We start from the raw sequence: 27322 nt of genomic DNA on the forward strand, positions 1-27322 counted from the left end.
ACACACACACAAGGCCTTGAGAGCACACTTCCGTCATAACTTTGGAAGGTCCTTTAAGGCTTCCGCTGAGTTAAGCGTGCCGATGAGTCAAGCTTTCTTGTGAAATCCTGATATGGCAGCTGGCCTTCGACCGCAGTGAGAGCAAATACTTTTATTGCTGCAAAACTTTGTGAAGGATTAGTTCAAAGTAATTTTGAGTGCTTTATGGTGCAAGGTTTGCTGTTTCTGCTGCTGTGTGTGTGTGTGTGTGTGTGTGTGTGTTTGTTTGGTGTTGGAAGGGGAGGAGGTATGGGGAGTGGGGGTCGGGTGGAGGGGGGGGGGTGGCACAGTGTACCCAGCAAGATCCTGCCATTGGGGATTTGTTGTTGTTGGGGCGTCGGATTGGAAGAGGAGGAGCAGAGAGGTGGGTGGGTGGGTGGGGTAGGGGGGCGTCCTGGCTCGAGTTGTTTTAACCCAGGAACCCTGTGATGGGGCTAATCCCAACATCCCAGGCATATTTCAGGGAGCCCACTGGGCCACATATGCAGATCTCTTACTCCAAAGCTGTCCAGTCAACCAAGCAGAAGGGACAGGATGCTAGCTGCCCCATCAGGGGGAGAGCACCGGGCAGGCAGAGGACACCGCACCTCCACTTCCACTACTGACCCTGATATTTAATCTACTGGACAATATGCTATTGGAACGGAGCGGGCAGTCAGGTAGAGGAAAACCGAAATAATCTTTTCCAAGCCGGTAATAGAGGTTGTTTCTTTGAAGGGCCGTTTGTAAGTGAAAGTGTGTGCTGTTTCAATTATCTGTTCAGGTAATATCTATAGATTCTTATGTTTCGTTCGGTTGGAAGGATGAGATAAGGACATCTTTTTGTTGTTAAATCTTGACAAAACGTATCTAATTGAAAGCAGGGAGAGTCTGTTAATCTTTTGTTAGCCAGTTTGAAAAGAAAAGTTCATCCCTGCAGAAAGGGAGCATAAATACTTGGTTATGAATAATTAGGGGTGATCTACTCCCTCTGGGAACCCAATCCATGTTTTAATGGTTCAAAAACTATCTTTGTGTTGAATAATCAGTCTCCACAAATCAGAGCTGCTTTTTTTTTTTTAAATGCCATTTTTTTCTACAGGCTTGCCTGTGTATTGTTTTGCCTAACCCGACGACTTCCAGCAAAGAGCAAATCTGTTCTCTCATCCTAGGTGGTGAGAACCCACAGGTAAATCTTAATTATGGCACTGTGTTTGGGTGGCTGGCTTTCATAAACAGAGACCCTGACGAATCATGTCAAAATAGACAAACAAAGGCCAAGAGCCATGAAGAGAAAGAGGGACACTAACGGTGCAACAACTGTCCATTTCAGCAACTGGTGGTTGTACCTAAAAAAAATCTGCCGGGCAGTCATTACTGCTCACTCTCAGCGAATCCATATCTTTCATCTTGGCAGGGTTCTTTGTAGGGGGGTCTGCAACTACTCTTCATAAATACAGTTTAATTAAATGTGTGCTTAAAAGCTGTCTGCCAATTATGCTCTGAAAGTTCAGTTCAGAGGGGAAAGCGTGGAGTGTGGGTAGAACAGGAGGTTTACGAAGCGTGAAGAAAGATACGAAGGAATAATACCTGAGATAAAACCTTATTGAGTTTATTGTGTTTGTTCCCTCACAGCTTGGTCTGAAAGAATGTGATTTGCATTGATTTCCTGTTGCGCTATTATGTGTTGCAGTTACATGCTGCTTTTCACTGTCTACCAGACCAAAGCTGAGAACAGCCAGAACTGTCACAAAGTATCATGTTGAGCGCAGATCTACTTTGTACGTGTGCACAGCAGCGTAAAGATACATGAATGCGCCCTGTCAGTGATGCGCTCCAGATTGCTGAGTCATCGGGTTAAGTCTACTCTATGAAGCTGATCTCCCACCCCTCCCCTCCGCTCCCCTCCCATCCCCTTCCTATCACTAACTTCTTTTTAAAGACTAATGGTTGCACTTGGTGTTAGGCCAAGTGTACTGGTGCCCTGTGAAGTCACAGTACACAGGGGATGGCAGGCTGAGCTGATATTTGGGGTGTTGGAATGCTGGCCTGCAGGCCTACAGGCAGAAAATGAGCATGCTCTCTTGTGTTAGGGGCAACCCCTGTACAAACAGCTCAGGGAATCCGAAATGAATAAGGGTTGAACAAACACACACACACTCACAAACACACAAAATCACACAGCCTCACAAACACACACACAATGCTGTATGGTCTTGTTATTCGGGTTTGATTCGCAGGTGTAAAGGCCATAATCCCTGTCTATCATACTCTATGGCCTAGTGTAATTCATCCGTCCACTTCTTCATGTCGAATGACACCAAGTACTTACCACCTGGCTTAACTTAAGTACTACACTGAAGAACTCAACATGAAGCAGTCCTGTATGCTGCTTTACTTTGTTAGATTTGTCAGATTTATGTTGTGTCTGAAGTATGCGTTCATGTGTGTGATGATTTCTGTGTTCCCAAAAAACATTATTCGAGCTACCTTACTATGACCTTTTCTCACCAAACACTTTTCACCATTCCCTCCTGCAGGTGTTCTATAATAGGGTATCTCCTCAGGCAAACATCTTATCTTCAGCTCAGTGTTATACAATACAACACAGAGATCTAAGGAAAAAGACAGTGAGAAGTCTCTTTTGTAGTCCAGGCAACACTGACATACTTATCTCCCATTTCTAAAACCCTCCACACGGATCACCACACTAACCCTAGGCAGGAGGCATTGTGATAAGACTTTTCCATCACATTCCACTTTGCAATGGCAGTAATGTAGTTTTGTAAGTTTAGACGAAACAACCAACTCCAAATCAGCCAGGCAAATGAATAGATCTAATGTTTATTCAATTCTAATATAAATTCTAATTCCACTCGCAGCATTTCATAAGAGGGCTCCGAAGAGAGAAGGAAATTAACCCTGCAAACAACTGATAATGATTGTCCTATAAAAAATAATTTCTCAAACACATTAGAATATGTTAAAGGCGTGTAATCCCATTCTGACCTTTGAGCACGTTTTGATGTGCGTGTTAACAGTGAGTATGTAAATTGATTGAGGAGAACACTGTTGCATGTCAATGAGCAGTATCTTGGTATGCATCTGCCAGTCAGGTGATGGAGTTGAGAAAAATCCAGGGCTTATCTGGGTTCCCATGTGCATCAGAGGGCGTGCAGAACAAAAATGGAGGGACGTCTTCTATGTGTCCAATGTTTATCTTTGTTTTCTTTCCTTTCATTTTTGTTTCCTGTCAAGGCGCAGAAGTCCTGGATTGAGAGAGCATTCAGCAAGAGAGAATGTGTTCATATCATAGTGAGCGCCAAAGACCCCCATAGGTATGTATGGTAGACTTGTATTGAAAATGTTCTGGTCAGATTTGAAGCGTTTCAGTGTGGATATGTTCATAAATAAACTGAGAGAACTGAACCACAGCAAGACATTGTCTTTCCATAGTGCCCCCTGCACAGGAAATGCAACAATGTCACTACGTGTTTGACATCCAACAGTTGAGTTGACTCTTCTCTCCCTGCAGGTGCTGTTGTGGTCGTTTGATTGGCCAGCATGTGGGCCTGCCCCCCAGCATCTCCTCCAATCAAAATGACAAGTCGGAGCGGTTACCAAAGAATGACAGCCTTTCCGAGAAATGGTCGATCAGCAAGCATACACAGCTCAGCCCAACCGATGCCTTCGGCACCATCGAGTTCCAAGGCGGGGGCCATTCCAACAAGGCAATGGTAAAGCTGTTCAGCTCACGACTGTTATAAAGCCTCAGACTTTTGAAATTGATTGAAAGCATATCAGACTTGTAACTCACAAATGTGGTCACAGCCAGCGTTCGTGATCAATATTAAACGGTTTGTGTATGGCGGCCTAAGAAAGGCACGTTGTAAATTTGATCACAGAAATCGTAAAGTGGATTCAGTATTTCAAGGAAATTTATTCATGTGCCTTTCGCAAAGGGAATTGATCTCACTGCAAATTGCATTTGAAAAAAGAGATCATGATTGGGTTACCAAAGTACACATGATAGGCAAATCTTATCTGTTCGGATTCTTCAATTACTGAATAATCCACAAGCTTGCCAACATAATGCTGACATTGTTTCTTTAATTTCTTTGAGAAATTACTTGATGCGCTTTGTATGTCGTGGATTAGATTCCCCCTCCCATTTTTTAATTCAAAAAGAGTCTCACAAAGACCACTTCTTCTTTACAAACAAGCTCCTTTTTTTAGAAAGTGATGCTAACAGGAAGGAAAGCACATATAAAAGTGGAAATAGAAAAATCCCACCATTACATCCAGTTTGATATGAAATTGTTAAACACTGAAGAGATGATATCGTTGCAATGTGTTATTCGTGTGAACTGTCGTCCCATCCAGTATGTACGGGTCTCAAATGCCATTGTTAAACACTGAAGAGATGATATCGTTGCAACGTGTTATTCGTGTGAACTGTCGTCCCATCCAGTATGTACGGGTCTCCTATGACACCAAGCCTGATCTGCTGCTGCACCTGATGACGAAGGAATGGCAGCTGGATCTTCCCAAGCTGCTCATCTCGGTCCATGGGGGGCTGCAGAACTTCGAGCTCCAGCCCAAACTCAAGCAGGTTTTCGGCAAGGGGCTCATCAAGGCCGCCATGACAACTGGCGCGTGGATCTTCACAGGAGGGGCCAACACAGGTGCATGCTGGGTTCTGGGTGCTGCGTGCTCTGAAGAGCTCGGCTTGGCTTACACTAGCCTTTCCTGACAGACATGAGTTTCTATCAGGTCACGACTCCAATGCAGTGCTACAAGCCCTTGAGAGAGCTTACTGAAAGGACTTAAAGGGCAGAGAGGCAAAAAAGAGAAGAAAAAAAATAAAGAAAACACTGATGGCTAAAAATAATGTGATCCCTGTCACAAAACCTGTGTGTGAATAATGAGTGTAGAAAGAGTCAGGTAGGAGGTGGGGGAGAAGCCTACTGCCCCCCTTGACAGGGATTGAGTGCAGACCTGGGGCCTATGCAACCAAGGGAGCAGGCAGTGTAATTCCCCAGCCAGATAGAGTGTTTGCCTTTCATGTCAGCTCAAAGTCTCAAGCCTTCTATTTTGCTCTTTTTCCACCGACGCAGGGGTCATCCGACATGTCGGAGACGCACTCAAGGACCATGCCTCCAAATCTCGTGGAAAGATCTGCACCATCGGGATCGCCCCTTGGGGCATTGTGGAGAATCTGGAAGACCTCGTGGGCAAGGATGTGAGTGATTACAGTGAAGAGAGAGTGAAGTGAAGCGTGTGTGATTGTGTGATTGTGTGTGTGATTGTGTGTGTGTGTGTGTGTGTGTGTGTGTGTGTGTGTGTGTGTGTGTGTGTGTGTGTGTGTGTGTGTGTGTGTGTGTGTGTTGGTGTGTGTGTAGGTGTGTGCTGCTATCTGGAGGCTTTGTAAATATGGCAGGCCGTGAGTACCCACAGCTGCAGACCTCAGCCACAGGATCTCACTCAGAGTCTTATTAAATGACTGGGGGGCTGGGAGTCGCTCCTCCATTAGATCTTTTTCCATGGTTCTTATTGCCTCTACTGAGGAATGCTAATTTCCCATTACATAACGCCACCAGACACTCAGAGAGGGCTCAAATAGGCAAATGAACACATAAGCGTCGGCTGCTGGGATTCCATATTTATGACTTCCATTTCCTCCACTTACCCTTTCCTCTCTCTCTCTCTCTCTTTCCCCTCTTTTTCTTTTTCTACTTCCCTGTCTGTGTGCGCTTGCATCATGTTGTTGAGGGACGGAGCCGCAGCGGTGCGGAGGCAGTGAGAAAACAGCTGCCATGTTAAAAGCTGAGAGCAGTGTTTACAATGTGCACTCAGATGAAATGAGATCCAAAAAGGGAGATTGTGTGTTTTTTTATATGGGTTAGGGAAAGAAAAACGAAGGACTCTTTGATTTATAATCATTAGAAATAACTACAACAGCATGGCTTTTGTGTATTAGGCAGTGGCGAGATTAACTGCACTGCTTTGCGTTTTTGTCAGTGATACATGCCTTCACATTTGTGCATTTGTGCGTGTGTGTGTGTGTGTTTGTGTGTGTGTGAATGTGTGTGTGGTTGTGTGTGTGTGAATGGGTGGGTGGTTGTGTGTGTGTGTTTATTTGTACCAAACCCATGTCTCAGGTGGTCAGGCCCTATCAGACCATGTCCAATCCACTGAGCAAGCTGACCGTCCTGAACAGCCTGCACTCCCACTTCATCCTGGCTGACAACGGCACCACGGGGAAGTACGGGGCAGAGGTGAAGCTTCGCCGGCAGCTGGAGAAGCACATCTCCCTGCAGAAGATCAACACTCGTGAGTAGAGCACAGCAGCTGGGGCACACGGGGCAGAGGTCCCACTCGAGTCATGTTGACCCAACCAAACAGCCAGCAATAGCAAATAGATGTTACTGATCAACACCAGTGAGGGCATCAGTAGGACCATGGGGTCGTGTCATTACAGCACAAACCTCACATGTCCAAGAGACATGAAGCACCACACTGTGCTATGGAATGTATTATGAAAGCATGATTAGCATGATTTTCTTTTTGAAAAATGACACCATCCTTTTGAGGTTTTGCTTGCATAACATGTGAATGCAATTCTTTTTATTGGTTCAATCTCTAACACTGGAATGTGCATGAATGAGATAATAGCGGGGTTTCTGTCCAACTCAGTCACATGTTCCCCCGCAAAAAAACGAATGCTATCCCAAACGAGCTCCCACTTTTATGTTACAACCGGCTGTAGTCGTAACATAAAATGAGACAAACAAGGTTACATTTAATGTTGAATTTATTTGAAGAAAAAAAAAAAACGCGGAAAAAATGTCTAGGGGACGAAAAAATGCATCTGCGAGCTATGCACGTAGTGTCATGTGAAAAATGAGAGCGAGGGAGGGAGGAGGTGTAGGACACCTAATGCCCAGCAAATTCAGCTGAAGAGAATGAGCTCCTGTGCGCGTTTCTATCAGCTGTGAAATGCCAATTTAAAATGGTCGCTCACCAAACCAAGGGAGGAGTTGTGAACAGCTGTGGGATGAAAACGTAAGGTTGCCCGGGCAGCTTTAATGGAAACACCTAATAAAATTGCAATAAATGTGAATTTATGTTCTCAATGTATGTGAATTGAGACTCCATCCACCCCCTCTAGCGAATCAATATATGGGAATTGTAAGTGTTTCCACTCAGGATTTCCAAATCAATGGGGTCAAAATTAGCATTAAAGGGTTGGATGGAACCCCAGCTATTCATGAATACTTCAGATGCCACACTTTCGTTCACAACATAATGTATGGAATTGGAACATTTTCTAGCAATTTCTTTGATTAACGTCTACTGGTCTGCTGAGATATCCCTAGAATGCCTTACATGTTCCTTGCACAAGATTCCTTCCGAATGACGAGCATAGAGACTCTTAGCTCCTCCGCCTGTTGCATGTTTGAGAGGGACGCATGCTGCCCTCCTCCACCCTGCCATCTGCATGCGTTGGTCTGCTGTGGGAACCGTGGAGGGTCAAAAGGGGCAGGCGCACTGTTTGACCTCCCTTTCCCAGGTCATGTGACTAATGGGCTTCCCTTTGTCATCCTATGCCTGGGGTCATTAAAAGGGGCTGGGAAGGCAAAGGGACGCTCAGTCGTCATCATCAGCATCAAACTAATAAAGACACCCCCCCCCCCCCCACACACACACCCCCCCTCCTGTCAAGACAAAAGACCCCCACCACTAGCTCATTATCCAGCAACACCACCACTAGTTCATTATCCTCCAGCCCCACCGAGACACACACTTGCATACGAATCCGGTTAGTTGCATCATGGCAGATTAGAACTGTAATATTTTTCAAAAGGCCACGAGCATTTGCTAGAAAGACATTTGTGTTTGTTCTGTGGAATCCATCCCTTTTCTTCCTCTCTCTCTCTCTCAATCTGTTTCTCTCTCTCTCTCCCTCTCTCTCACTCTCTCTCTCTCTCTCTCTCTCTCTCTCTGCGGGGAGCGTGTTTTGCATCAGGTGGGTGGTTTGCTGAGTGGTTTGATTACCTGTCGACTTGAGCCGAGGGAGGTCATCAATCTCACTTTTAGCGCGGGCTCGGGGCACACGCTGCATCGCGGACCCTACAGGTCCTCCCCTGGCTGAATAAAAAGTCTGTTTTGTTGGGAGGCATTATGTCAGGCTGTAATGCTGCTTAAAGATTCATATTCTCCCCCATGTGGTCCTACTGCACCATATGCGAGAGGTCTAAATAAATCATGAGAGTTGGTGTTGCACATTCTGCTACCTAAGCCAGAGAATGCCTGGAATACTGAACTGGGTAAAAAGGCAGTGGCATCATCTTTTCCTCCTCTAAGGAGTCCCAGGATTCTAGTTTGAACATGTCTGTTTCGAATTCTGATGTCCACAGTAATGACGAGCATTTGAAAGCCTGACATAAAACAATGATAGACAAAGAGATCATACAAAGGCAAAGATCAGGCAAGACATCAGGCCAAGAGAGAAACTGTCTGTATGATCTGTTATCTAAGATTTGTGAGAATTGCATCTGTTCATATGCCACATAATTGTTGCCATGGTGTATGTGTATTATTACTCTGTGTGCTATCTCCCATTTTAACCATATACCTCACAGCCTTTGAAGCATTTACATCTAAAAAATAGGCAAGTATATATAGTACAGACAGTGATGTAAAATCGTCAACATATGACGATTTTATCAGCTCTGACTACCCTTTTGTGCTTTCTGAGGAAGTTTAGATCTCCTGATGCATGGCTCCTGTTGCCATTGCTCTTCAGCTCACTCCCCAATTAGTCAAGGTCAACCAGTAAATAGGTCAACCCGTCTATTTGAATCTTATTTGGGATAATGCACTGACTCAGGCATAAATACACTGCATGCTTGAATACTTGGTTAAAACTGTACGATGTCCACTTCAGATTTCCAGTTATTTACTTACCTCCACTGAGGTAGAACATGATGTTTTTTATAATTACGGCCCAGCTCTCTGCTCTCCTATAGATGCCAAGGTCAGTTTTTGCATTGTAATAGTCTTATCAGAATGAGGCACAGCTTGTCTTAAAGCGAACAAATCAACAATCCCCCTCACTTGCTCCAACAAGTCTTACATGAATGGGCAGCTGTTTTTGACGTTGCCTGTTATATTTTATGGCGTGTCACTTCCTGTAGCAAATCTGAGTATGCCCTGCAGCGTGACCCCATCCTCCCATGAAGGTGCAAACAGAGAGGCCGCATCACTCACACTGCTTCCTGACTCCGGCTTCCTGTCCCTCCTTATCCAGACACCCATATGGTCCTCCCCGATCCCCCCTCCTTCCTTATCTGCCCCTTTCCCTGGCAGTGTGATAGGTTGCGGTGGGGCTTCCTGCCTCCTGCAGAGTCTGGCTGTCATGCTGCCATTCAGGATTCTCCTCTTGTGTGGCCCCAGAACCTGCTTGCATACGACTCTCCCATCACAGCTGTGCTGGCTACATGCCCTGGTGCTCCATAACTCCGACATCATTTCCTGTTTAGTCTGTACACCAGTTACCATAATGACTGTAAATCCATTATCTAGTGACACAGAAAATAACAAATACACATACTGTGCATACAGTCACATTGAGTTGTGACTACTCAAAATACCAAAATGCCATATCCATCTTTTTCAGAAACATAAAAGTAAAATATCTAAGCTTATGTCTCTTTCAGATCCCTTTCTGTATTTTACTCGATTTTACTCAACTCTTCAAAACTATATCATATTACTATTTCACTATTATTTTCAGGAGTGTATTATATCCCCTACCAAAATACAGCAAAGCTGAAAAGAAGACCAGTTCGATCTTCGACCAGGATCCTTTTCTCCTGTTATTTCTTAGAACACATTTACATACCACTGCAGTAAAATGTGTTCATGTGTACTCTACTCTTTCATCTGAAAATTAGGATTTAACTGCATTACGAGGAAGAAATAATGCAGAGATTAGCATATGTAATGGACAGCTAAGCCCCATTAAAACTGTAAAGAAGGCAAAGAAAAAAGAAACGGGTAAATGGATAAAGCAGTGTTTACGGCGGTTACAGCCAACACATTCACAAGCTCCAGGCCTCCTTCCTTGACGTGTTGATCGGATAAAAATCTCCTTGGCCAGGTTCCTTCAGAGCCCATCACATGTTCTCACCTTATCAGGCCAAGTGTTTTTACCCCCCCCCCCCCCAGAGCTGCAGGATGTGACAGAAACTTGGGAGGTGAGGGGGTTTTTCATTGCCAAAGCCAAACGTGGTGGCAGCGCGTGCTATTAAAAGAAGAAAAAAGAGTGATTGCTGTGGTCTCAGAGGCTTTGTGGTTGCAGCAAGGGCAGCCCGTAACCACATTTGCTCAAAGACACATAGGGTGGAGAAGACAAAAGGAAAGGAGTTGTGCTGAAATCCATGTGGGCTAGCAGAAAGGAGAGACAGTTTTGTGCTGTTGGTGACTCATACATTGAAGGTCACAGCTCATGTTCACTCAGCTTTTCACACCTTTCACACTAAAGGCCACATCCACCCATGTGCTGCACAACTATTTCAAAACCAGTGAAGCTGTAGAAAAGTCTGTACATTGTGTTTAAAATATATGCTTTAATCAAATCAAATCAAATCAAACTTTATTTGTACGGCGCATTTCATACAAGGAAGTAACACAATGCGCCTCACAGTAGGAAAGAAAAGGGGGGGGGGTTTACAAACACTTGTAAAAAACACACAGATTTTCAAGAGATAAATAAATAAAATAAAATAAACGTACTAACCGCACTGGCACCGTAAAGGACTACTCAGCACGGTCATCGTCAAACTAAGCTGCTGGGGGGGGATTACAAACACTTGTAAAGAGACACAGATAAGTAAATAAATAAATGGTACATTAATGTTAAATAAATACATTTTACAAGTTACAAAACACTTATAAAAAGACACAGATTTTGCCAGAGATAAATGAGCAGGAAATTACGTACTAACCGCACTGGCACCATAAAGGACTGCTCAGCACAGTTATCGTCAAACTAAGAGACAGCTGCTGGGGGGGGGGGGGGGGGGGGGTACAAACACTTGAAAAGAGACAGAAATAAGTAAATAAATAAATGTTCCATAAATGTTAAATACATTTTACAGTGAGTGATAAGCGAGATCAAAGAGGTATGTCTTAAGTGCATGTTTAAAGGTTTCAACCGTTTCAGCCATTCTTAGGTATTCTGGCAGAGTGTTCCAAAGGTTGGGGGCATAGAAACTAAAAGCTGCTTCCCCACGTCTCTTTGTCCTGGCTTTTGGAACTGTTAGAAGTTCAGTGCCGGAGGACCTCAGGGACCTACTGGGTGTGTACCTTGAGAGCATGTCTGTTATATATTCAGGTGCATGACTATGGAGTGATTTATAGACTAGTAGGAGAACCTTGAAATCTATTCTAAAACTAACAGGTAGCCAGTGCAGTGATTTTAATACAAATGTATGACTTTTACCTCTTAAGGCTAGAGGTAAAGCCTTGAATATCTGAAGTGAAACTTGAAATGCTGACAGTGTGCTGAATGCTTCTCAGTACTCCAAAAAAAATAGAAAGTCTTGAAATCAATGTGTAGCGTTGAACAGGTTCATTGGCTCATATGCTATATTTTTGCCTCTGCGCCCACCATGACATTTTACCGCTGTCAGGATTAAGGAAATCCTCTGCTACATAAGCCGTATGAAAATCTGTACAGTGCATGAATTTCTATGATGAATAATTTCTTGGATTAGGTGTGCACCAACCTGTTGTTTTGGTCGCACATTTAAAGCAGCAAAATGCATTTTATCTAATAAAGAACACGTTCTGACTTGGCAGATGCTCTGTCCTCTTGGTCTCCGAGGACAATCTGTGTGTTGAAACCCTTTTGAATTGAATCCAAAATGGCGAAAATAGTGTAGTCGTAGTAGTGTAGTGTAGACTAAATATATGACAGTCTCTGGGGACTTGAGTCTTCTCTGAGTCCTTTATCATCTTCACTGCATTCCTGCATCTATAGTCCGGCACAGCGTCAGGTGCACCAGCTAATTACTCCAAATCACTGCTAATTTTCTCTGAGCGGTGGATGCGAGGCTGATTTCAGATGGCTAATTTGTGACTTTTACAGCATGCAGCTGTATGTGTGTGACCTAGTTACTGGAAAAAAGCATTTCTGAAGTGTGCAGGTAGGTCTTGCTTTTAGTCAGGTCACTGAGGTTGAAGCGGTCTGAATATAAAAGCATAACAGGCAGCACAAAACAGACAAAACAGGCACTTAAGCAAAGCGGTCAGTACGCTGGAGTGTCGACATATAAACATCCTCTATTTAACAACCGTTTGTTTGTGCTGTGTTCAGGACAACACAAATCTGTTACAGTGTTCTCTCTCTCTCTCTCTCTCTCTCTCTCTCTGTCTTTCTGTTCTATAGGGATTGGACAGGGGGTGCCTGTGGTGGCACTGATCGTGGAAGGGGGGCCAAATGTCATCTCCATTGTTCTGGAATACCTGAGAGACACGCCGCCAGTGCCCGTGGTGGTGTGTGATGGCAGTGGACGGGCATCTGACATCCTGGCATTCGGGCACAAGTACTCGGAGGAAGGCGGGTGCGTGTCAGTGCCAGAAACGAGACTGATGAATTAAAAGGAGATGATGTTTTAATTTTCCCTTTCTGTCGCACGTTTCATTGGTTGTTCTATTTATCTGCAGTGGTGAATGCCGGTTTTGGCGGGGTTTTCTTTCACAGAAAAATACTTGTCTAATTTTGCCCTGCGTGTATGTTTCTCCCTGTGTTTGTGTTTGTGTTTGTGTTGTGTGTGTGTGTGTGTGTGTGTGTGTGTGTGTGTGTGTGTGTCTGTGTCTACACTTGGTCCTATGTCTCAGCAGGATCATCAATGAATCCTTGCGCGATCAGCTTCTGGTCACCATTCAGAAGACCTTCACCTACAGTCGCAGTCAAGCCCAGCACCTCTTCATCATCCTCATGGAGTGCATGAAGAAAAAGGAGCTGGTAAGTGAGCTAGTTCGTTAGCATAGCCCGTTAGGATAGCCCTTTAGCGTAACCCTTTAGTGTAGTCCGACACGTGTGTTTCCCCCACCTTGCATCATCTTCAGGGTTCACTCTTCTCAAATTTGAATTTAACCTGGACTTTGGAGAAATGTCCAGTGGAAGAATTTCATCCTGACTTCGGTAGACTCTTGTTTAGGAAAATTACTTCATGTGTTTGTGTGTTCTCAGCTGTACCCAGGGGTAAAAGAAAAAATTGGAACTTGAAGTAAGATTTTTCAGGCAGCATTTTGTGTCAACCATTTGGATGAGCACACATCCTAAACAGCTACACCAAATCCCTCAGTTTGTTTCGGAGCACCTACATCATGGCCATTAACTTTTTTTTTCCTGTTTGGTCGTGACCTGACATTCTGTCCCTGGTGTGGATCAGCGCTTGGGTGGCACCTGCTGGGAGGGATTTGACTTGAGAAATGTCACAGTAACTTGTGCTTGACGAGCAATTCTCCCCATGGCCGATGACAGATAGGATTTCCTCAAATGAATGTCACCTTCGTGTGAGGCACATCTCAATGACGGGGATGACTCCCATTTTCAGGGCAAGCCGTGTCATAAACATGTTAGAAGTTAGCAGCACCACCAATCACATCCCCACTCAGTGTGGAAGTGGTTGTCCCATCCAATATAATGTAGCTCCTGCCCCAAGAGCATTATCACAAACTCCTGGTTGAACCAGCCAAAATTATTAGGATTCTGTTCAAAATTCATGTTGGCTGTCTCTTGAAAGGCAACTTCTTTTCTGGTCTGTTGTGAAAATGAGTACATGCTGTTAAAAGCAAATGCCCACTTTTAAATATTTATGGCCAGAAACATCCCTTAGGCTCGGGTCTATGTCTAAACATTACCTCCCCCTGGCTACAGCTTCAGCACACTGTGTTAAACTCCATATCTGTGTATGTGGTGGTCTGCATGAATGTCACTAGATGTTTTTTTCAGTTCTCAGTGTTGTGACTCAGTGAATCTGCATGCTATGTTATTGATTCTATTTTATGTATCTGCATTTCTTTCAACCTTTTCAAATTTCCTTTCTCCATTTTTTCAAAACATTTTTGTTGAAATAAATCAAATAAACCATTGTGTTCGTGCCATAAATTCAGTGTTGTTTATTTGTCTGTGATGCCTTTGTCCTGTCGTGGCATGATACTCTTACATTCCTTCATTTAGACAGCATGAACACACACAAGTCCTCTTTTGACATGTACATCCGGTGGAGACAGGGATGCACCCCTACACTAACATACCAACAATCCAAAAATGCTCACTCAAAAGCACCAAGGTCATACAAATCCACACTCACACTCACCCACCAAGCGAAAGAGAGAGGGGGAGGGAGAGAATGAATGAGAATGAAGACAAAGTGAAAGAGATTGAAACCCGTACATATTGAAATCTCATCGTAGCTGCTCCACGGGGGACTGCGGGGGACTGATGATCTGGCAGATGTGATCTCAGCATGCTGAGAACCTCCAGCTCGCTCGAGTCAAGCCCACAAATCCCTCAGTGTACAGTCTTCTGCCTGCAGTCCAGGGGATGCAATTTCCCTCTCTTTTCCTTTCCCAAGGACACACTCACGGTGTTACAATTGCAGGTAGAGTCGACAACAAGGCGCTTTGCTCTGAGCTTGTGTTATTCCCAGTGAAAGCTGCGGCGCAGAGGAGAGTTAAACAGAAAAGTGTGAATAGATGTCTGAGTCACACACGGTGTGCGTTGGTAAGAAACTGACATGGACAGTGGGTGTTGAAGAAAATGTAGGAAATCGTTTGTTTGACCTTGCAAAGGGAAGGGTAGGGTTAGAGAGAAATATGATACATGATGAAAAGTCTTTTATATTAACATGTTACTTCAGACTATTATCTAAGGTGTAAATGATCTAAACGCATACTAGCATACTTAATGGCCAGGACATAACTGATTTGGCTTCTTTGTCTCTTTTATAGGATTTTGCACGTGCACAATTCATGCACTTTCGGTCAGCATGTAATCAATTCATCCTGTTGACTTGCAAATATCAAACTGGCCCCTGAGGCAGATTCACAAACGTTATAGTTAGGAGGTGAAGATTTTCCACCCGGTTCCATTGATTTGTCTTCAAATGGAATAAAATGGAAATGACCCTACTTCTTCCACCTGGTGGTACACAGCTGCAAAGAGGATCTGTTGCGGATATTAAGTAGGCTTGAAAGACTCACAGATGTGGTGTTGTGCACTGGGCTCACAGTATGCCCCAGGAAGAATGACAGCTTTCTGATTTCATATTATTCTGTTGTACAAGACAATATTAACCTGCTATTTTACAAGGATTGCTGAATTGCATGTATCTGTGGTATCTGTCATTTGTTTTGGCTCTCAGAAAGGCTCGATCACAGACGTAGCCAAACTGTGTAGGATGAATATGCACCATAGTTTGGTGAGGGTTGCTGATTTAGCTTGGTTTACCGCAATAACATTTCCATGGTCTGTGGCCGAGAGGCTGAAGTCAGTTAATAGTTGTGTATAGTAGTAGTTTGTCGTCGTTTTGGTTGGTTAGTTTGGTTGGTTAGTTTGGTGTGATGTATCTTGGCTCTGTTTCTTTTCCAAACTTAAGTGGAGTCGGCTTCCTGGGGGGTTCATCTCAGTAAGAGTGAGGAGGAGTAATACTACATGTCTCACAAGATTTGGTTGCGTAATCACGGGATCATGGACTGGGTTGGAAATCTCATGGATCACTGCTGAAAGCCTATAATGTGAAGTGAACTGAATTATGGAGACCCATAAATGTGTGGGTTATTTCGAGAAATAGAGAACTAGAGAAAAGCCTATGTGGATGTACATATATTCACTCACACACACACACACACACACACACTCAACCACACTCACATATACAGAAATATAGTGAGGGGGGGGGGGGGGGGATCACTTTTCACATACTCGTTTTCCTGCTGGTTTGCGGAGTGTGATTGTGTTTCCAATTCCATTCACCATGGAGGCCTATGTTTTCTACAGTGGAAAAATTATGGATCTATAAATCAAGGTGACAGGCAGCAGCCAGCCCGGTCCAAATCCCCCTGGGGCAAGGCTCCTCTGTGGCCACACTGCAGTGGGAGACGGTGAAGGAGAAGGAACAAGCAAGGAGGAGAAGGAGGGGGTCTGTTAAAACTCAAGGCCACGCTGGAAAGTCTAATCTCTGCAGTCAGGTGTCTGTGAGATTCTGTCTTCTGGTCTCTCTGTCGCATGCTCTCTCTCTCAGCTGGACAGGATGTGGGCTTTGTCTACAGCTGACGTGTGTCTCTCTGATTAACTAAGGTGCGTGGCAGACCGTCAGACACTGGAGGGTGGCACATGTCCTTCAAATGATTATTTACGCCTTAAACTGCAGTCATGGAGTACTTGAAAGCGTGCTGCTAGAATGCACTGTGCCCCACATCTTGCTATTTGCATAAACAGATGCATCAGCTGATGACATCTTCTATTATAATGCCTGAAAACCCCATTAACTAATTTCAATACTGCAGGGTTTTGCACCTCCAGAGGAAACTCCCGTAGATTTTGTTTGATTTTCCCTCCAGATATTTCATTAACTGAATTCTAAGTAGTTGCTAATTTAATTTGTGCAACCTTTAGAAATAATAAGGTCAACATTATGTACCGAATTTATTTATCTTTGAAGAGTATTGATAAAATGGTCCTATATTACATTTTCCAGCATATGAGGTCAAGCACTTAGTGGAGTAAAAATGGTGTAATTGTTTATAGTGTAATACAAAACGGAATGTGTAATGTTAGTTTAAGCATACATGCCCTTGCTTTTAGTTCCAAAATGAGTGTGTTATCACTGCATTGCATACTTCTAAGATGTATGTACTATATCACTGAATGACGAGTAGTTCTGATGCTTACAAATGTAGCCCTCTCCTTAACCTCTGGGCATGGGGATAAGTCTATTAGCACAGATGATTTGATTGAGTATGCGGTCCCAGACTCTGCGTTTCCGCATTGCAGCTGTTGGCGCTTTGTTTCCCTGTGTCCTGATGTATTTATGGAGGGGGGGGGGGGGGGTTGGGGGGTTACAAAATGGCTTAACAGGACTTGTAGCCATTTCCCTGAGAGTCCACCATTAATTTGAAGTAAACGAATAAACCAATAGACATAGTATTGGTTTAAGCTTCACGATGCATTTCTACAATGTGACTGAATCAGCTAATTGATTGATTGGTTAAATGCATTGAAAGATTGTGAAGGAAGCGTTCAGTATTCTGGCGGCAGCAGCTGCTGAGAACTGGGACAGAGGGCTCGTGGCGTTTGTATATTTTATGGTTGGGGATGAGAGACATTTTTTCATCTTGCTAAATGAAGATGAATGTTGCCTCAGCGGCCTCTGCAGCAGCACGCACGGAGACATCCTCCATGAAGACATCCTCCGTGGCCACGTGCACTGCTACGGGATCAAAGGGCCCAAACTCCCCTGCTCCGAGAGAGATGTTGTGAGCAGCGGTGTTGGTGCATGATCCCATGTAACCCTTGCCAGGGACCACAATTCCGCAAATTCAAACACCACCAGTGAGAAAGCCCCTTCTTCTTTTAAAAAAAAACAAAAATTGCAACCGTCTAATGGAAAAAAAATTCTCATGAGTAACACGATAGAGAAACATGTTGAAATCGTCATCTAATGTTGTAATGTCATCCTTAGGTCTGTTGTAACAACCTGATGTAGGAGATAATAATTGACCTTATTTTACACCTGGAAACTGTCTATGAGTCAAGATCTCAGTATCTGCTGTTGCCCCACAGTATCAAGTCTCTGACCGACTTGGGTGTGAAAACAGAGCCTCTACCTTTGGCCATGGGTAATCTCTACTATGTTTCCCCCAGGAGTTTATCTGATCTAAGACGTGACATGACGTAGCTGGGTGATGAACAAGATTCATGCAGCCATGACACATGAGGTCCAGGGACCTTGGACTGGGTTGTGCGTTAACCTTGGCCATGTTGAAGTGTGTCTTGTAAGAATTATGGGGGAGAATTAAAATGCATTAAATAATCAATTCAGCAACTCCAGAGGCACATCAATCTTGGTTAATGTAATTTCCTGTACGTCAACCCTGATTCTCGTCTGAGGCGGGGGGGGGGGGGGGGGGGGGGAAGAAAAAACAAACTGTCTGTGATCACGTGACGCAGTGTTGCTTTTATATGAAATGTTAAGGTAGACCTTTGAGCAACACAGGCAGTTAATCCATCTGTGGTCTTCCCTGCACGGCAACCAGTAACTACTGTGGGCTGTACAAGTAATGGGTGTGTAACCCTCCTCTATAATGACTTATTATGATGGAACGTTACATGGCTGGTCGCTCAGTGGTACTCCCACGTGTGGACAGAATTAAAGCACCCTCCCTCGTGCAGTGAAAGAAAGTAAGGTGCAGAGGTCAATGACACTTGGATCCTCGCCAGGGTCACTCACATGAGGTCATCAATAACTGGGGCTCCTGTAATTTGCTCTCTCCATCCACACAGTAATTGCCTTCTCCAGCCCCACACCGGAGCTCTTTAGAGAGCCGATTCCAAGCCGGTGGAGTCGATATCGTTGCCTTCCATTCACCATCCCTTATTTCCTGCAGACAAAGGTCATCACGGGTCCCACACACTCGCTCAAGCTAGCCTCTAGAGAGCAAATGCATGCTACATGCATCCATTCACACACCAGAGTGTGTGTATGTATGTGTGTGTTTGTGTGTGTGCGTGTGTGGGTGTTTGTGTGTGTTCGTGGGTGTATGTGTGTGTGTGCATGTAAGCATGTGTGTGAGCATGTGTGTGTGTGTGTGCATGTAAGCATGTGTGTGAGCATGTGTGTGTGTGTGTGCATGCATGTAAGCATCTGTGTAAGCGCATGCGCGCGCATCTGTGTGTAAACCACGGCAGTCCCTGACATGTACATGCAAATGTGTCAGTGGACCTGTGACAAAGTCCAGAAGTCTTTTCCTATATGCATTCCACTGCAACATCCAGCACGGCTCACTGACTCTCACTGTAAGGATAACTGGTGCATACATTCCCCATTTGTCAAATTAAGTACCTTTGTACCCACATATGGGGTGGGTTTGGCTGGGGAAGGTGAGCGTGGAGGTGGGGTATGGAAGCAGGGAAATTAGGCTGACCAGTGAAGCATAGCAGTGGAGGCCAACAGATTTCTCCATTACAGAGAGGTGAGTTCAGACAAGCGATGCATTAGTGGACCAGCATTAGACCCGGTGATGAAGAATCAATTCCTGGTGCTAGTTAGCCAGAGCGTTCAAGCACTCAGGAATTCTGGTCACACGCTTCCCATATGTGGTGCGGCAAGGTGCCCTTCATGTGTGTGCCATAATGCGGCACACAGTGTGTTGGCAATGCAGCCGTAACACCAGCTCTCTCGCTCGCTCTCTCTCTCTCCCTCTCTTATTTTCCCTTCCTCCCCCAGTTCCTTCTTCAGGCCCTACTGTACTCTAATCCCCTTGCACAGCAGAGCTATATGCAAATCACATTTGTGCAGCCTTTTATGAGTCATATTGCAGGCACCGTCATAACTCAGTGTGTTGAGAAATAACCCTCTTACACCCTGATCTATGGTAAAGGAAGAGGCAATCTGCTACATAAAGAAATTAAAGGATAGATGCCACATACCATATGCATACAATAGAATAACCACACACCACTTTTCATGTTGTAAAGAGCTCTGTTTTGCGTAAAACGATTGGTTATGCTGAGTGACAGGTGAAGAAGTTTCTGAATGGTGGCCAAAACGGACTCTATCTCCTGCTTCTTCAGTCCACTAGCAAGAAAGAATGCCGTCGTTTGCTTGCATTCATTTCTAAGAGCCTGGAAACTGACTGCATGTGAAGGACAGTGAGCTTAATGGCAAGCAGCCTGGGGTAGACAATTTCTTTGTATTGGACCTCACACTGTGGTTATCAGGGCCCTGTGATTCTAAACGCGAAGTATCTGATACAGTCTGCTGATACACGCTGAATCTGATACATTCTCACTGCCGTCCTCCTCCCCTGTTTTACCATCTCCTCCAGATTACTGTGTTCCGGATGGGGTCCGAAGGACATCAGGACATCGACTTAGCCATCCTCACCGCTCTGCTCAAAGGTATCATATCATCTGCGTCCCCTCATACCTGTGCACTGATGTATTATAGGGATGCTTTGGTTTGACAACAACAACAAAAAGGTTTACACAAAGGTTTCACTCAGATACAGACCACCAATTTTGCTTCTTGAGGTTGGCAGTGGCTGCTTACCTGATCCCTTGCATGTATACAAGTGTTCCAGTGCGCTCCCATGAAGGTATTCCTCCTTGTCTCATTAGCGGCTTGCTGACGTTTGGTAATATGTAAGGGATGACAGGCACTTCACATGACAGCACTGACAGTAGGGTCTCATCCACCCATCTCTGCCTCTATTATTACACTTGGCTTTCAGGCAGCGGAGGAAATTCAATGCAATCTCCAAATCCTGCAGTTGCTGAGCTGTCAGATACCCTCAGAACTATTTACAGTCTCCAGTTATCCTGGGGGTTTTCTGTGTTATGCTTTGAGAGGGCAATGGATTGGGCTAACAAAAGGCCCACACAAAGACACACATTATTCAATGTGTATCAATAGGCTGATTGTTTTTTTTTTAGCATCTAGTATTGATTTGAAAAACCAGAGGGACTGTTGACTGTGAAACAGAGTAAACTACTTACTCTGTTTTCAGAGACGGGTGCCTTAATCCATTCCAGGAGATTGATTTTCTTTGAGGAGAGCAGCTTCAGAGTAGCACAGCCATTGTCAAGTGGACAGTCAGATCCAAAACTCTTACATTATTCATGCTCTGCTGCATCCTTAGTGATCCTGTTCTTCATGCCCTCCTGGCAAGTCCCAGTGTAGTGGGGAAATTACTCATTTTATCAGTGAAAGACACTATTAAACATAGCAGGACAGTGTGACAGACTTTGTAAGAGGTAACTTTGCCACTTGTCATGACAGAATGGAGTGTATTTTTTCACACCTACAACAGGGTATCTCTACCAACTAGGTCAGTAGGTCAGTAGTTGAGGAGCGTAGTGAGCAGCCTGTTGGTTTAGCTATAAGTTCAAGTGCACAATAAAATTTCAAGCCTGTAAATTCAACTAATTTCATTACATATAGACCACCATATTGAGCCCATTGAATGAAGGGACACTGGGGTTAATTTCATGTAATTAAGGTATGTTGTGAAAACACTTCAGAGGAAGATGTGACTTCACCTATGGGCCACACAAGGAGACCTTGATCTGTGATCTATAGAGGATCCTCTCTGATGTGCAGTTCCCCTGGCTCAGTCACCCCTGGAGGCTTGTCATCTTTAAATCATCTCTCAGTTGCAACACACAGGAAGATAGGCACAAGTGTTAAAGCAAATATGAGCACATGTGATAGTGCTTTAATGATGACAGTTAGTGCAGTCGCACTTTCTCTGATGCTGTTCAGAAGTGGTGCTAATTTCAGTCAAGATCTTACATCATGTCACATCTTACATCGACAACACGGAGCAGGCCGATTACTGTGTTTTGTTACAAAGATCTAGAAGGAGAGCTACTTTTGTTTAACTCCTCTGAGTCTCATTCCCTTCAACCAGGGTATTCTATTGGCTTTGTCAATCGTTTGGAAAGGATTGGGAGCATTTCTTTTTTTCCTGTCAATGTAACTGTTTCACAGTCTGGAGACTACAGGGTTGATGGCTGGAAAAACAGAAGTCTCATTGAACAGAAATCCTGGCACTACATCTGCCCTACAGAAGCCAGTAGATCTGTAGGACCACCGCATTGGAATGATAGGAGAATTGGTTTGTGTGAGTCAAATTCCACTGCCAAAGACCTTACAAATGACATAGCTATACAGAGCAACACCTTTGTCAGGACTTTTGAATTAGATTGGTACTTGACACCAATTCATCCCTAGAGGTGCTGCCTGAACAACTAAAGGGTAGACTACGGGTGCTGTACAACGCTTCTCAGGTCATGCTCTATAACAGAAGAGGCCGATGTCAAACCTTCACACAATGAATGGTGGTTATGAGGTCCACAGAAATCTTCCAAAGCTTTAAAAAACAGCATAACTCTTGCTTGTTATTTCGATGCACCATAGCCATCCACTCTAACCTAGTACACTGGAAAACTCTTCTGCCAAAGGACTCCTCTCAGAGTCTGCACAATGATGTTCCCCAAGGAAAGAGGATATACTTGCGAAATACTGGCAACTACTCCCTCGCAATACCCTCTGTCTCATGCATGCTCCACCAGTCCTACTCTTCCTACCATATCTACAGTTGCATTTGCTTTACTGCCGTCGACATTAGGATTTCCCAAGCTGAAAATGAGACACAGAGGGGTCCCGCACGCAGTGTCGACACCACTTCCATGCATGTGTGCACTGCGCTGATGAGCTCCGTCCTGCTTGGTTTGGCCACCGCTGTGATTGCAGTGAGTCTGAAGATGAGAGGCAGGCACCAGGCTAGTGATGAGATGGTGCTGAGACTGGATGATGAGCCGCATGGGCCCTCCGAGGAGAAAGGGGCAGCAGAGTGCAGATAAAAGCCCCTAATGATGAAGTAGAGATGGCTGAGCATAGTGTCTGAGTCAGCCCACCTGTGTCATTCTTTTTCAATTAATAATGTATGGCGTGGCTATCAGTTGGAGTGCAATTTGAAAGCCAGGATTTTAATGTGACAACCAATATTGTCTTTCTGAAGTATCTGCTTGCTTTGACAGCACATAGAGATTTTGAAGTGACTTGTTAAATTATTTAGTGACTTCAATTATTAAGATGTATGTAAGGCCTGTCACTTAGTACTAAGTACTAAGTTTCACACTAATAAGTATGGTTGATGAAATATTCTTGAAATAATAGAGCAGGAATATTGTACTGTGTGGGTTCTTATTAGATGTCTATTATTATGTCTTATTATACATCTCTGCAGACCGGTTTTTACTCTCTGTAATGTAATTTGATGGATGGGTCTGGGTGTGAGGGCTGGAGCATTAAAACAGGACGAAGAGTCTCTTTAATCATCTCATCTCTTTTTGTAGACAACACTCAGAACTGTGTCGGTTCAGTTTGTCAGTATCTCAATTGCATTTCCTTTTTCAGAATGGTGGGACCCCTGAGCACGATCTGTTTGATTCACTGCATTAATATTAGTTTTTACAATCGCAAATACCAATGCCTAGTGAAAGGTAGCCCATTGGCACTTGTGTTTAAACTAGGGCTGTCAATAGAAAAATTAACTAATTAATCTCACATTTTGAAATTCATTAATCTAGATTAATCGCGATTAAAAGTTTGTTTGTCTGGTTTTTTTTTTTTACTTCCAATGAAAAATGTCTCAATTTTCATACATTGTCAATCAAATGAGCTGTGACACCCAGGTAATTGTCATTGCTGACTGATGTCCAGTGGTCACCAGTGACAGTGGCAGCTTGCTCGAGGAGCTGAATTTTTCGTGCTCTCTCGCCGTCATAAAAGGAATGTATGCGAGACACAATGGTGCCCCTCGACGGTAAATCATAAGAGTTGTCTCCTGAAGCAATTCGAATCACCTCAGTCAGCCCAACGTCCTTAACTATGTTGATGGTCCGACAGTCACCGGCAACCCAAACTGCTAAAGCGTTGGTAACCTTTTCACGGACTGGTCTAGTTATATTACTAGAGAAGTCGTAGAGTGTGGGTTGGCGACCATCTAACCTGGGACTGCTTTCTGTCGGGTGCTTTGCATTAAGGTGATAACTTAAAGACGAGCTGCTTCTGTGATAGCTAAATTCAATTTGACAAATGCTACATACAACTTTAGTTTTGTCGATTGTTCCGTAATTTTGCCTATTAAACAGAAACTTTCCGCCCAACAATCCCTCAGCTCTCTCCATCTTCAACTACCGCAGTGGTTCTCAAACTTTTTCTGTCATTCCCCACTTTGAACAAGGGGGGCTATTGGTAGGCCAAGCCCCCTACTTACATTGCCCGAGGGGACACAGGTTCAAGTCTGGCCTGATGTAATTTCCCAATCCTCTCCCCACCTCTTCTCCGCATCGCTTCCTGTCATAACTTCATAACTATCCAAATAAAGGCAACTAAAGGCAAGTTGCGTTAATTGCGTTAAAATATTTTATTGCGTTAATCGCGGCCGCATTAATCGCATAGATTAACGCGTTAACGCTAACAGCCCTAGTTTAAACCTTAAAATCTATTATCTCATTATTTTGCTATAGCACATTTTTTTAATGTTTTTGTTGGATGGATGTTTGTGTAGGTAAGGGTTAGGGTTGGTCCTTCTGGTTATGGTTTAGATATGTTCGCAGTGGATGGATAACAGAAATATTTTCCGTGTGCACAGGTGCAAATGCGTCTGCACCTGACCAGTTGAGCTTGGCCTTGGCATGGAACAGAGTTGACATCGCCCGGAGTCAGATCTTCATATACGGGCAGCAATGGCCGGTAAGGTACAATGTCCAGTGAAACCTTTTTTTTACGGGCAGGAGCCACTGTCTTGCTAACCTACGCATTTGCTACTCCTGCTCCCAGGTGGGTTCCCTGGAGCAGTCCATGTTGGATGCCCTGGTGCTGGACCGGGTGGACTTTGTGAAGTTGCTAATCGAGAATGGAGTGAGCATGCATCGTTTCCTCACCCTCAGCAGACTGGAGGAGCTGTACAACACGGTAGTTACATTCACACCAAACACACACCAAACACACACACACACACACACACACACTCACACACAAACACACACACACACACACACACACACACACGCACAAAACTGCTGGTTTCTCCTCCACTGTTAAAACCTGGCTGAAACGGCCTTCCAGGCATATTGAAACCTTACAGTAGTCTAATAGTTCAGAGAGATGTGGCATAGTAATTTATTTCCAAGGTCTTTTGAAGTTCTCCACCCATCCATCAAAAGGCTTGCTTGCAGACGGATGACGTCTTGTTCTTTGTTTTGTTTGACAGAGGCACGGACCTTCAAACACACTCTACCATCTTGTGCGGGATGTCAAAAAGGTACGATACAGTGTGTGTTCACAGTAGGTGGTATCTCTTCTGGTGTATGCATGTGTATGAATGGGTGTGAGTGTGTATGTGTGTGACTAGAGTAAGAGCTAGCTGCGTAGACCGTGTTGCTTTTTCATGCAGTTTTCTTTTTTTTTAAGTGTCATTTTCTTTTTTCCATGTGGGTACAGCTCCACTGGTAATGCCACGCACAGTACAAGTTGCCTCAGCAAGAGCTTCCATCTTGTAAACACACTGCTGTTTGTTTGTGTGGCCACTGCTTTAGTCATGGCAATACCAGTCATCAGGTTTTAGTCCTAAAGACCAAAGCCTGGTATATTGGTACTCACGGGAACTACCCCAGAGCTCTAGCACATGGTGTTGTATAGCTGTGTGTGTTCCTCTGTTAGTGTGGAGAAAAACTTGCCTCTTGCAAAGAGTACCATAATCTCTCTTGTACTAATCTGTAAAAGGGGAATGGGTGACGGAAGGTGACGTAAATCAATTGAACAGTATTGAAAGCCCTGGGGTCATTCTTTCTGATACCAATCATTTTTATTGAGTCTTTGTACTCAGGGCTACATGCAGCATCTTAGTTGATATATTAGTGCTCATGGGTTTGGTTTTTCTGTTTGTCTGTTTGCTGTTATTTGTTTATCTGCATTTTCTAGTACCTGGCATGGCTGACTAGTTAAATGTGTGTGTTAAAGGAGAGGGACAATGGATTTATGAATAAAGGAATAAAGGTCATACACACTCTTATACCGCTTCATAACATGTGGGATGCAGTGTTTCAGACATAATCGCCTGAACCGGCCTCGCCACCATTGTCAGCTAAGTAGGTCTCAGCCAATTACCATTTGATCAGCCACAGGCTCTGTGATGAACATGTGCGCACTATGGAAGAAAAGGTGTTCCGTCGGCACATTCCATGCTCTTTCTGTGATCTCGCTTTTCAAACCTTCATGCAAAAAGTTAAGCTTTCCACCAACATAACAATCCGGCACTGCTTTACCCTGCGTTTAATCTTGTTCAGGTCTGTCAGCAGTGTTGGCTCACATTAGCATGTATTGCAGTTATGCAGTTAGCCAGAGTCTGCAAGGCACAAACACAAACACACACAGACACACACAAGTTAGAAGCTTTGATAAGAAAACCATCCTATAGAGAAAGCACAGGCTCTCTGTTTTTTTACCCTTGTGTACCCTTAAAAACCCATGTTTCACCTTTTGGGGGTTCCTGGTGTGTTTTGAATTGGAGATAACCGAAACAATATGACAACATTAATCTATATGAGCATATCACTTGAAAACCAACCACGCTAACTGTCTCAACACTGAGGTGTACCTGATTCACAACGCTGCCACAAGTCTCACTGAAGCGGGCTGTCACTGGATATATCTAAAATCAATAAGAGTCCTGATGAGACGACTTGGGTAGGTTGTCTGCTGACTCTGTATATTCCGAATGCAGCTGCTTTCAGCTAGACCTCTGTCATAACTGCTTCTGATGACAAGTCGTCAGATACTCATTATAGCAGGCTGTCCCACGTATCGCTGTAATGCAGGGTCACAAATCATTTGTGAGGCACTTGTCACCTCGACTCAGTTCTTTTCTTGACTCTCAATAATGGTTCTCCTCTGAACACGTCTTGCCTTTTTTTAGACGCTCAAAAGAACTGGCAGGGATTCATTTATTTTGACTGTGTCCTAACATAAAGTTTGTGCTTCACTGAGTCCAATTGAGACTTTAAATGGTCAGGTCTGGAGTTTTTAATTGAATTTTGTTGCTGTATAATAATTAGGATTAGGATCAGGTTTTGTAGAAGGAGCAGCATCCAGTCAGTGATTATAGCAGCCTCTCTTTGTTCGCCTCTTAAATTGTTTGATGTCTGATCTCAGGATCTCAGCTCAGAGGATTTCACTCGTAGCAAATATTTGAAAGGCAAGCCCAAGTGCAGTGGCAGACCGAAAGAAAGAAAAGAGCTTATCACCCCATCCCACCCTACCCCCGCCCACAAGAGTTCAGTTTGGTTCTCTAAACACACAAACCCCCTGTTTAGAACAACCTTTCTCATGGAGACTGAAATCAAACGAACATCAAGTGGAGCCAGTGAGTGATTTAGTGATCCTTCTCCTCCATCTTCCCATCATTATTTGTCAGTGTCTGGACTGGCCTTTAG

At 44.1% G+C, this 27322-nt stretch overlaps 1 protein-coding gene across 13 annotated transcripts in view; it reads left to right on the forward strand.

The window, feature by feature from the left end:
* trpm3 (transient receptor potential cation channel, subfamily M, member 3) overlaps positions 1–27322 on the forward strand; it is a 90033-nt gene that overhangs the window by 41431 nt on the left and 21280 nt on the right. For 9 of the 13 annotated variants that reach the window (XM_031570271.2, XM_031570273.2, XM_031570265.2 and 6 more), the window contains exons 2-12: positions 3277–3356; positions 3554–3755; positions 4490–4703; positions 5136–5260; positions 6180–6351; positions 12476–12650; positions 12931–13054; positions 20146–20218; positions 24481–24581; positions 24669–24803; positions 25102–25152. In XM_031570271.2, the coding sequence (XP_031426131.1) occupies positions 3277–3356; positions 3554–3755; positions 4490–4703; positions 5136–5260; positions 6180–6351; positions 12476–12650; positions 12931–13054; positions 20146–20218; positions 24481–24581; positions 24669–24803; positions 25102–25152 (1452 nt within the window). Of the gene's footprint in view, positions 1–3276; positions 3357–3553; positions 3756–4489; positions 4704–5135; positions 5261–6179; positions 6352–12475; positions 12651–12927; positions 13055–20145; positions 20219–24480; positions 24582–24668; positions 24804–25101; positions 25153–27322 lie in introns of all 13 variants that reach the window. The other 4 variants (XM_031570270.2, XM_031570263.2, XM_031570267.2 and 1 more) reach the window with 1 other exon arrangement.

Source organism: Clupea harengus, chromosome 7 (assembly GCF_900700415.2).
Source record: "Clupea harengus chromosome 7, Ch_v2.0.2, whole genome shotgun sequence".
NCBI classification, from domain to species: domain Eukaryota; kingdom Metazoa; phylum Chordata; class Actinopteri; order Clupeiformes; family Clupeidae; genus Clupea; species Clupea harengus.